Source organism: Ictidomys tridecemlineatus, chromosome 2 (assembly GCF_052094955.1).
Source record: "Ictidomys tridecemlineatus isolate mIctTri1 chromosome 2, mIctTri1.hap1, whole genome shotgun sequence".
Lineage (NCBI taxonomy): Eukaryota > Metazoa > Chordata > Mammalia > Rodentia > Sciuridae > Ictidomys > Ictidomys tridecemlineatus.
In genome coordinates, this window is record NC_135478.1 from 13,839,656 (window position 1) to 13,850,987 (window position 11,332).

Sequence of the window (11,332 nt, forward strand, 5' to 3'; positions counted from 1 at the left end):
GAGAACTGGCAGAACTTCAGCTTCCCCCGAGACCCCACTGAGCCCAAACTGCCCCAGGCAGGGGTCTCTGTCCCTTCAACCTAGGTCACTTCTGGCTGGACCTCAGTCTCAAACTTCCCCCACATGGTGCCAGGGCAAAGACACTGGGTTTTTTTCAAATGCCCCGTCACCTCCCATCAGTCCCAGTCGTGCTAAATGAGCCCCAAACTCAAAGTCACCGCACATGACAATGTCACTCCAGTATGCTTTATGACAGGCCTGGTTGAGGGCCTACAGCAAGGTCTCCCCCAGCTGAGGGGGTGGGCAGGGAGGCCTGCGTCCTCCCAGGGCTCTGGCGGTGGCTTCTAGCACGGCGAGCTCCTCCGCCTGGCGGGCTTCCATTCGCTCCATCTGCTGCTCCAGCTTCCGGCATTGCTCTTCCTGCTTCCGGTGGGCTCCTCGGAAGGCCAGGACCAGGGCACTGGAGGGAGTGGGTGGCTGAGCCAGGAACTGCCCCGCGCTGCGCCTGAACTGAACTTGCTGCCCTTCTGGGCAGCTGAGGCCCAGGGAGAGCTGGGGACGCTTGTGAGGTCACCAAGTAGACGATGACCAGGCAGGGGCCCACCTGTGAGCTTTGCAGAGATCACTGTTCAGCTCAGCGCTGTGGGTCCGTCTAGCTCGTCCCTTCTGCGCCACCTGTTCCAGCTGCTCTCTAAGAGACTGCATCTGCTCCCGCAGGTCCAGGGTCCTAGCACAGCGGTGGAGAGAGGGGCAGCTCATGGCCATCGCCAATCCTGCCTCCCTGTCCCCCTCTCAACCACGTGGACTTTCACAGAAACACGCCTGCACACAACGCTGCCCGCCCATCCACCCCCCATCCACCCCCCCATCCAGGCCCAGGCACACACCTACCTGGTGACTGATGCCTCTATTTCTTTGGCTAACTTCTCTGGGTCCCACATTCTGCCTAACTGGCCTCCATCAAGGCCACTAGAGCCACCAGGAACAGCAGGAGGGCCCTAAGAGGAAGAAAAGGGAGGGAAGAAACATTAGCCCAGGCCCCTAGGGTGTGCTCAGCCCAGGCTGGACATCGAAGCCACCCAGATTGGTGTCGGCCACAGCCCTTGCCCTCAGTCTGATGAGATACCCCAATATGGGGAAAGCTACTCTCTGAAAAGGGAAATAAATAACAGGGGACCTCATCTGACGACAGCCCAGGAGGACTGCCAGGAGGAGGTGACCTCTGAGCTCAGGGCTACAGAAGGTCAAGGATTTCTATTTTACAAAGAGGGGAGAAGTATTCCTGGCGGAAGCACAGTCAATATGAAGTCTTGGAGACAAGAGAGATGATTCAAGAGGCTGCATTAGGAAACCTGCACTGAGCTGGACGTGGTGGCACATGCCTGGAGTCCCAGCTGCTTGGGAGGCTGAGGCAGGAAGATCTCTTGTGCCCAGGAATTTGAGGCCAGCCTGGGCAACAGGGCAAGACCCTTCTGATGAAAAAAACACTAACAAAAAAAAGTTTGTTTTTTTTAAAGGCCTGTTAGCCAAGCGCAGTGGAGCATACGTATAATCCCAGCATCTGTGGTAGCTGAGACAGGAGGATTGTGGGTTCAAAGCCAGCCTCAGCAACTTATCAAGGCCCTAAGCAACTTAATGAGACCCTGTCTCTAAATAAACTACAAAAAGGGCTAGGGGTGTGGCTCAGCGGTTAAGCACCCCTGGGTTCAATTCCCGGAATCAAAAAGAAAAAAAAAAAAAAAAAAGGCCTGTAAGCTGCTGACGATTTTAAGCAAAGGACAGACACAACCAGACAGGAAGGAGAAGGTATCAGAATCTGGGAGGAGATGAGGCAGAGACTGGGGTGTGGGTGTGGGACAGGAGGAATATAGGGCGTGGGGATGGTATAGGTTTGAGTGGAAAAGCCCTAAACCCCGTGGGAAAGAGGGGAGAGACCAGCTCACAGCTGCAGCTGGTCCTGGTTGGAGATACCCAAGGAAGGAAACTGCAAAGTACAGGCAGACGGTGTGGCAGGAACTTAACCATTCGACTTGCTTCTCTGGGCAGAAACAGAGGGTGGAGCTCAAGGGGGTATCAATTGGCCAGGACTCCGCGGCCAGTAGCATGCTGTCACCCTACCAGGTCCCATGCAGGGCCACTCACCTGCGCCCACTCCTCCTCGTCCCCACTGCTCCCGCCTGCGCTGCTGCCTCCACCGCTGCTGTCCACCCCTCCAGCCCCCAGCTGCGCCTGCTCCCACTGCAGCTGCTCCAGCAGCAGCACGTGGGCAGGGCCCTGGGCTCGGAGGGCAGCGTCCCGCAGCTCCAGGCCGCGCTTCTCGCGCCGGACCAGCTGCAACTGCAGCATCAGTTCAGCAAGGGTCTCCTGAAGGACCAGAGAAAGGACGGAGAATGAGTGCCTCTGGGATCAACCGCTGGGGAAACTGAGGCTCTGGAGACAGGAAATACCTCCCTCCTCTAAAAGCAATAGCGATGGCTGGGCACAGTGGCCGTGCCTGAATTCCCAGCAACTCGGGAGGCTGAGGCAGGAGGAACTCTAGTTCAAGGCCAGCCTGGGCAATGCAGCAAGACCCTGTCTCAAAATCTATAAAGGCTCAGTGGTAGAGTGCTCCTGGGTTCAATTAAAAAAAAATAAGTAAATAAACTACTGTTGTGGGAATGGCATCTCTTAGTCAAGCAGTAGATCAGTGGGAGTTTCTGGAACTTCTCTGATTCCAGGACCTTTTTCTTCTTTCCGTGCTGGGAATGGAACCCAGGACCTCATGCATGATAGGCAAATACCCGACCTCCCTGAACCAGAACCTCAGGTCTTTCATGCCAGGCTACAAACCCAGATCCTTCCCTGCCCCCAAATTCTCTTCCCAAGAACAAAATTTGGAAACTCAGATTCAGAGTCTGATAAGAATCTGAATCCCAAAGGACAAACTCCTCTTCATCCCTCAAAACCTCAACTCCAATTGCCCTTCCTCCAAGAAACCTGCCCCGAGTCCAGTAGAACTCTCCTGGTCCCCCAACCACGTCCCTCTCAGCCTCTCAGAAATGCTTTTGTCCGTCCAGGAAAGACTGACATGGTGACCTCAGTCCATTTGTACCCGTGTGGCCAACAGGTCCTGTTGGATCTGCATCTTCTCCAGCCGGGGCAGGGCAGGGCCAGGCTGGGTCTCCAGAATGGCCTGCACCATGGCTTCTGCATGGGGCACGGTGGGCAAAGGTGCCGAGGTGGGGCCAGGCCCCGGGGGGATCTTCACCAGAGCACGGCGTTCCTGGAGACGCTGGACATATCTTTGGAGCCGGGATGCCACTTCCTGTGGCGTGGGTTTATCTACGCTGCTGCCCTCGGGGCTACAGGAAACAGGAGAGAGTCCCGCATTAACACCGAGGAGCGCGGTCCTGCTAACTTCAGGACGAATTTATCAGTTCCAGAACCTTCCATCTCACTGGACCATGATGCACCTGAGCCATCTGTGCTGGGCCCTGCATCATACCAACGTGGTAGGCCCCATGAGGTGGACTCTAGTGGGAACCGCCTTCTATCAAGACAACATGGTGGACAGTGGACACTACCATGCCAACCTGACGGGCACCGTTTGCTCATACCAATATGGCAGGTTCCATCTCACCAACCCAATGGCACCATCCCATATCAACATGATAGACACCATCACCCAGCTTGCCAACCCTGGTGGGTACCACGAAACCTCAGGCCAACTTCATTAAGCACCATCATGCCAGTTCTAATCAGCTCTCCATCATCCACTTTCCTACCCTCCCTGGTGGGTCCCTTGCCAACCCTAATGGCTGTCAAGCATCATGCCACCCTTGATAAGTAACCATAGGAAATTCCAGTTAGACCTCATGCCAGCCAACCAAAGTGAGTTCAACGCCAGCCTTGCTGGGCACAGCAACATCACACCCAAGCCCGTGGCCAGCTCTGGGAGTCCCATTCCCCAGTCAGGACCTCAGTCACCCACCAGCACAGTTCCCAGAGCTCGCAGGGTACCTGGGCTGTGGTGTCCCTCCATCCATGGCGGCCTCCTTTTGTGCCAGCAGTCTCCACGCTTCCTTCTCAGCCACCTGCAGGTCACCCTGGGCGACTTCATCCCCTGTTCCTGAGTCAGCCTCCCGCAGAGCAAGCAGGGCCCCATAGGCTTCCTCGCAGTCCTCACTGTGGGACACTGGCTCTGAGTACTGCAGGACACCAAGCTCCATCTTGCTCCTAAACTCCTCACTTCTCACCCCTGCCCTCTCTTCTCGGACTGAAGTTGCCTTAACTGTCACAGTTGGAAAACATGCTCTCCCACAAGGGTCCTGGCTCCTGGGCAGGTGGAGCCATTCCTTTCCCAGCTGCTGAGGCCACTGTGGGGGGTGCACCAACCTGTACTGCAGGGCCAGACGCAGTGCTGTGGCCTCGGCTTCCCGCTGGCCCAGCTGCATGCTGAGACTCTCACAGCGGCCCTTGTGCCCTTGAAGCACAGCCAACAGCAGACGGTTGAAGCATTTCAGCTTCTCGATACTCCTGCCTCCGAAGGTGGGAAACAGGGGAAATGAGAGGCCACTGGTGATAGCCAGGGTCTGATTCCCACCCTCCTTCCCCTGCTGTAGCTCCAGACTCCCAGAATTGTAACCCAGCTGTGGGGGTTGCCAGTGCCCTTAAGAGCTCAGCATTTGTGGCTCTCACCCCCGGAGCTGCTCCAACCGGGACTCCATGATGTGCGTCTCAGGGGAAAGGGGCTGCTGCGTGGAGAGAGACCCCAGAATGTGGGTGCTGGAATCACTCCGGAGGCGCCGGAGCAGGGGGTGAACCAGGGAGGAGTCCTGCCAAGAAGAAGTCACTTGATGGACCTGGTGAGCTTCAAGAGCCCAGGATCAAGATTTTTCCAAAGAAGCAGTTGAATTCCATGACCAGGAATTAAGCTCATCCTCCTAAATGCTAAGTCTATCAGGACCAGGGGTTTGTACTTCTCATACTCACTTGAGTTCCCCAGAGTTCCCCATCTGCCCCAGAGCTGCTGGAATCACTGCCCGGACCACCTGCTTGGTGGCGAGAGGGAGGCGGGGAGGACTCCAGCCTCATTATGGAATCCTGCAGCTCCTGGACCTGGGGGATGATGGGGAATATCAGGCTGGGGACTCCAATCACCTGCCAGCCATCCCCAAGGCCTGTTCCTAGGTCAGGGGCAAGTCCAGCTGCCATAGTCACCTCGATGAAGCCCTCACTACATGATCTTGTGCATGGCCTTCATCATGCATGACTTATCTTTCCCAGCAGGGAAATGGGCCCCCCTCTGGAGGAAAAATGATCCCACTTTTTTATTTATTGAAATGTTGTCCAGAGTGGTCTCCAGCTCTTAGGCTCAAGAGGTCTTCCTGCCTCATCCTCCCTAATGTCTGGGACTACAGGTATGTGTCACTGTACCCCACGAAGAGAACTTCATTTCTTTCTTTTTATCTTTTTTTTGCAGGAGATAGCGTGTGTGGTTCTGGGGACAGAGCCCAGGGCCTCCCACATGCCAACCCGCACCCTACCACTGAGCTACACCCCGGGTCCATGAGCCCATTTCCCAAGCTGAGCTCCCCCGGCCCTGTCTTCCTACCACGTGGAGAGGAGGGCTTTTCTCCACCATCTTGCTCAGCCACATGGCTTTAAATGTCACCCACAGGCTCAAGATGCCCAGATACCCCAGTGAGCTCTGAAACAGGACATACAGCCACCCCTCACATCAACCAACCATGGACCAAAAATATTTGAACCAAATGGCACGTGAACCGAACACGAGCAGCTTCTTCTTTGTTATCATTCCCTAAATAAAACCTTGTAACAACTCTGTGCACAGCGTTGGGTGTCGTGAGGCACCTAGAGACGATTTCCAGTCCAGGAGGATGTGGAGGCAAATGCCACACGATTTTATCTAAAGACTTGAGCCTCGGGCTGGGGTCGTAGCTCAGTGGTGGAGCACTTGCCTAGCACGTGCGAGGCCCTGTGTTGGATCCTCAGCGCCACATACAATAAATAAATAAAAGACTTGAGCCTCTGCAGGTTTTGGTATCTGAAGTGGGTCCTGGAACCAGTCCCCCAAGGACACTGAAGGACAACCATATAGCTGCCCCCTTGATATCTCCTAGTGGCTCTTCCCAAGTGGGCATCTTGAGTTGATCAGTACCCAGAGAGCTCCAGGTCTCCCCCCAGCCAAACCTGTCCCTCCATCTGCTTCCCCAGCCCCTCTGTCAGTCCCTCAGCAGCCAACACCAGAGTGGTCCTTGGTCTGTCTCTAGGTCACACACCCAATCCCCCAGTCCACTAGCTCTGTTTTCTGTCTCCTCCTCCTCCTCCTCCTCCCTCCTCCTCCTCCTCCTCCTCCCTCCTCCTCCTCCTCCTCCTCCCTCCTCCTCCTCCACCTGTTTTTTTTTTTTTTTTTTTGGAACTGGGGATTGAACCCAGGGGTACTAAACCACTGAGCCGCATCCCCAGCCCTTTTTATTTTTCATTTTGAGACAGAGTCTCACTAAGTTACTGAGAGCTCACTCATCTGCTGAAGCTGGCTTTGAACTTGAGATTCTCCTGCCTCAGCCTCCCAACTTGCTGAGATTACAGGTGTGAGCCACGGCACCCAGCCTCAGCTCCGTTTTCAACCTCACCCAGAATCCTCCCACTTCTTGCCACCTTCATAATTTTCAGCACAGAGGATCAGGAGGGTTGAAGTCACCTCCTGAACATCAGGATTCTGCCCTCACCTCCATAGACTGTTCCTCCCACAGCCGCCAGAGGGCGCCGGTGAGCACTGCCTCTTGGCACACCTAACTCTGCTCAGGATTGTGAGCAAAAGCCTGAGTCCTCCCCACAGCCCTGCACAGTCTGCCTGTCACCTCCCTGCCCTCATCTCCCTCACGTGCCCTCTTGTTTGCTCCAGTCACACTGGCATCTTTGCTGTTCCTTGAACACATCAGTCATGTTCCTTGAACACCTCAGGACCTTTGCACGGCTGTTCCTTCTGCCTGGGATGAATGCTCTTCCCCCAAATTCTTAAGTCACTCCTACAAGCCCTCCTTCTGTTTTTTTATTCAAGTGGGCCTCCCGGACCCTCCTCTTACTAAGATTGCAAGGGACCTTCTGTCGCTCAGCTCAGCAGTCAATGTTCCATGCAGATGCGTTGATTCACTGAATGAAGGAACTTGGCCCTGCCTCCTCCCTCAGAGACAGGGAGCCCTGGGAGGCGGGACTCCCACTCACCTCTCTTTGCAGCGCCTCTTTCTCAGCCCGGATGGCCTGCAGGGAGGCCTGTGTGCGGACCAGCTCGTCCTCACGGCTGCCCAGGGCCAGCCTCAACCAGGCGTTCTTCTCCGCCAGGCGGGCTGCCTCCTTCTGGCAGCAACCCCCGGCCCCTTCCTGCTGGGCACAGGGCCCCCGGGCCCCCTCTGTTTCGCCCTCTGCCTCCACTGGCCCAGGACAGCTTGGGGGTCGGTGGCGCCAGACGGCAGCGGCTGCCTCCAGGGAGCTCAGAACGTGCTGGAGGGTCTGAAACACATCGGGGGCCGCGGTCCCAGTGGGGACAGTCTTCCTGTCCAGCAGGGTTGTCTCTGGGGCCTGGTGGCTTTCCACTGCAGGCTCCTGGGGTCCCTCCGGGGCTGAGGCCAGCCCCCCCCCTGAGTCCTCAGCATCCTTGCTAGTCCTGTGAAAACCAACCCAGAGACCTGAGCCGCCCCGCCTTCAGCAGGGGACTTCGCTGCAGTGTCCCTTGGAAGTGTGATCGGGGCACTGTGTGTTCTGGGGCTGGTGTCCCAGCGGGACCCTGAGAGGCTGGACAGCGGTCCAGGAGGGGGCCTGGGGCGGGGGCCGCAGAAAAGCATGAGTTCCAGAATTTGCCAGGTAAGGGAGGGTGTCTGGGCAGAGAGCCTTTGCCTGGGTGTGAGAGACCGAAGCTTCTGGAAATGGGGTCATCTGGGGTGCTTGGTATACAGGGGCCATGTGCGAGGGCCAGGGTTACATCATTTCGGTCCTGGGGCAACGGGGAGCCATAACAGGTGCTTGAGCAGGGGAGGGACACAGGTTTGTGGGTGGCAAAGACGCACCCGGACTGGAGTCCAGGACACAGAGCAAGAGGATCTTACCTGCTCCCTGGGCCCTGGCCACTGACCTCCACCATGGGGCGTGGCGGCTCTGGCCTGAAACTCTCCTGAGGTGGTTCAGGGTTGGGCTTGGAGTTCACGCTGCCTGCTTCCGCCTCCTCTGAACTCTCAGCCACCGGGTCCAGTTCACCCTGCAAAGGACCCCGGGGTCCAGCTCTGAGCCGAGAGAGACTGGGTCTTAGAGTCCCAAGGAGCAGGGTCTGGTGGGGAGGGGGAACACTTACCGGTGGCAGGTGCCTCCCTCGCCGGCTTCGGGGCCGTGTGGCCCGGGCACTCATGGCTGCCCAGAAGCTGGTGCCTTCTGAATCTCCCTGCTTTCTTCACCACCTAGAAACACAGCCTGCTCTCAGCTCTTGCCTTTGTTATCTTGAGCAAAGGTCAGCACTGATTCTCCCTCTGGAAGGGGTCCCCAGACACCCATGTTGGGCTGGCATATTTGAATGCCTCCCGGGATGGGCAGCTCACTACCTTCACATTTGCCAAGACTTTTCCTTCTCCTCTGACGCCTTTATCTGTCACTACTTCTATACTCCCCTTTCCCCCTATCCAGACATCGAATGGGAACCCCAAGAGTCCCCTTTCCTTCCCAGGGCCCTCCTAAGCCCAAAGGTGCTGACGCTGGGGTTCAGACCCCTCAGTCGTATGTCTCTGGTCTTCAGAGAGCACCCTGGTCAGAGTCCTGGGTTCCCTGAGCACTCCTGGGGTCACTCTGGCCACTGCCCGCTCAGGCCAAGGCTGGCCTGGGAGGGGCCAGGAAACAGGAAACCCCCTTCCCTGGTCACGTGACTTGTTATTGTACCGTTTCCTCCTGGAGAACAGTGGGTTCCTCCAGCCCTGGGGGTGGGGGTGGGGATGCATGTGTCTAGCTCCCAAGATGCCAGACCTTCCCCATCTCAGCCTCTGAGCCCATGGTCCCCCCATCTCCAAGACTTGGATTTTATTTCCCAAGTCCCAGAGTGTCCCTCCTGTCCCCAGAGTGGATGCTTTTCGTATGACTCCCCTGCGAACTTGTCTGGCTGTCCCCTCAGTGTGTGGGACAGCATTCTCACTCACTCAGGCCACATGGATCTTGGTTGGGTGATCTTGAGCCAGTGGGATGACCCCCGCCTTGAGCCTCGGTTTCCTTATCTTTAAGATGGGGAAGTATTTTTCTTACCAGGGCATGATGGGCTTTTTGCTTGTTGTTGCTGGGGATGGAACCCGGATCCACCACATGACAGGCAAGTACTCTACTATTGAGCCCCTGAGCTACCCTCAAGCCTGTCCTATTTTTTTTTTCCCCCAGCAGTGGAGATTGAACTCAGAGGCACTCTACCACTGAGCTACATCCCAGCCTTTTTTTTTTTTTTTTTTTTTTAGTTGTGGATGGACCTTTATTCTATTTATTTGTATGTGGTGCTGAGAATCGAACCCAGTGTGTCATGCACGCTAGGCGAGCACACTACCAATGAGCCACAACCCCAGCCCCAGACATCCCAGTCTTTTTGATTTTATTTTGAGACAGGCTCTTACTAAGTTGCTGAGACTGGCCTCCAACTTGTGATCCTCCTACCTCAGCCTCCAAGACGCTGGGATTACAGGTGTGTGCCACTGCACCAGGTTGTCTTGAGGTTTTAAAAACAAATTTGCAGGTGGCCATCCAACATTATCGGAAAACTGAACTGTAACACGCACTCTTTTACCCTGTGACTTCTCTGGCCCTCCAACTCCACTTCCTCTGCCATCTCCTGTTTTTCCTCTGCTAATGCTGCACTTCCCAGAGCCTAAATGGTCTCCATATCCTGCCCATTTTCCTGCACCCTCCTCGAAAGGGATGCCTTCTGATTGAGTCCTAGAGGCACAGAGCTGGCCTCTCTCCTCCTGCCGGGATGCCAGCTCTGCTCCCTCTGTAGGCTCTCTGGCTCCATGCTCTTCCCCACCCAGACTTCAGAGACGAAGATATCACTCTTTTCCTGCCAGCTCACACACCCTCCATGGCTCCCCGTTGCTCTTGGGAGACATTCCAAGCTTCTCAGCCTCGCATGTAAGTTTCTTGCTGCCTACTCCCTTGCATTCCCCATCTCTAGCCACAATGCCTCCTCTACCCAGGGGGTTCTTGAGTTCTCCTTCTCAACTTTCCTGCACTCTGAGGTCTTTTGCCTGTGGTCTGAAATATCCTTTCCTTCCACTTGTGTTTGCTTTAAATTGTGCAAAGCCCAGCATCTGATTCTTGCCTCCGTGTCCCTGGGGAAGAAAAGACAAAGGTGGTGGGGACAGAAATTGCAATTCTCTGACTTGGGAGTTCCCAGGGGAACTGAATTCCCTCAGCCTCCGCTCCAGCCATATTAACCTGTTAGGGGCTCCATAACACCAGGGCTTTTCAAAGTCTCTAAGCCTTTGCACTGGCAGAATAGCTTCCATGGTAAATTCTTCCGCTTTCAAAGTTCAGTTTATGCAGCGCCTCCTGGCTTATTTATTTATTTATTTGGGGGTACCAGGGATTGAACTCAGGAGCACTAAACCAATAGGCCACATCCCCGGCTCTATTTTGCATTTTACTTAGAGACACGGTCTCCCTGAGTTGCTTAGCGCCTCGCTTTTGAACTTAAGGATCCTCCTTTCTCAGCCTCCCGAGCCGCTGCGATATACAGGCGTGCGCCACTGCACCGGCCTGGCTTATTTGACCCTTTTATAAATAAGATTTTTTTTGTGTGCGTGTGGTGCTAGGAATGGAACACAAGTCCCCATGCATGGCAGGAAAGTGCTGTGCCACTGAGCTACAGTTAAGTACTTTTGGACGTATGCAAATGTATGCAAAACAGGGTCTTAATTAAGCAACTGGGCGGGGCTCGCCCACCTACGTTCGTGAAAACCCGCCCCACACTGAGACCCACCCCAGCTCCGTCAATCATCGATGGCCCCGCCCCCTCCTCACTTCCGCCCAACTCAGTCTCGCTGAGTTTATCACGCGGCACTATAGGCCCTCTGCAGCCCCTTCCAACCTATCACAATAGAACCGCTGACCAGTGTAGTCTGATTCGACCCGAAACACAAAAGCTCCGCCTAATCTTGCTTTAGCCAATCATATTTCGTCGCTTGCTCCCAGTTCAGCCTATCACATTTCAGATCCCTCTCCACTCCAGTCTATCACACGCTAAACCCCACCCCTCTGGCACCGTCACAGCCTATCAGCTTCCAAGTCCTGTTTAGCCTTTCTGAGGTTCATCTCT

The 11,332-nt window shown here is 55.5% G+C and overlaps 1 protein-coding gene across 4 annotated transcripts; it reads right to left on the reverse strand.

Annotated features, from left to right (window-relative positions):
* Positions 1–230: 230 nt before the first annotated feature.
* On the reverse strand, positions 231–8,866 carry Ushbp1 (USH1 protein network component harmonin binding protein 1). Of its 4 annotated transcripts, none has more exons than XM_078037778.1 (13): positions 8,755–8,866; positions 8,348–8,450; positions 8,106–8,254; positions 7,228–7,666; positions 4,972–5,097; positions 4,678–4,814; positions 4,375–4,515; positions 4,000–4,164; positions 3,092–3,341; positions 2,143–2,364; positions 892–998; positions 605–727; positions 231–460 (listed from the first exon to the last, which is right to left on the reverse strand). In XM_078037778.1, exons 2-13 carry the CDS (start codon positions 8,399–8,401, stop codon positions 271–273), a joined length of 2,103 nt encoding a protein of 700 aa, XP_077893904.1. In that variant the 5' UTR covers positions 8,402–8,450; positions 8,755–8,866; the 3' UTR covers positions 231–270. The 4 variants fall into 4 exon arrangements, 3 of the variants coding, with proteins under 3 accessions (XP_077893904.1, XP_005333081.2, XP_021587192.2); XM_005333024.5 differs by having other exon boundaries at positions 8,592–8,858; XM_021731517.3 differs by lacking the exon at positions 4,000–4,164 and having other exon boundaries at positions 8,592–8,858.
* Positions 8,867–11,332: the final 2,466 nt, after the last annotated feature.

Bases quoted from the DNA above. Each gene is read 5' to 3' on its own strand.
- Ushbp1 (XM_078037778.1), bottom strand. From the start codon at position 8,401: ATGAGTGCCCGGGCCACACGGCCCCGAAGCCGGCGAGGGAGGCACCTG. The intron at 4,165-4,374 runs GTTGGTGCACCC...AGTGTCCCACAG, and splicing joins CGTCTGGCCCTGCAGTACAG to TGAGGACTGCGAGGAAGCCT. The intron at 728-891 runs GTAGGTGTGTGC...CCGCTGTGCTAG, and splicing joins ATAGAGGCATCAGTCACCAG to GACCCTGGACCTGCGGGAGC.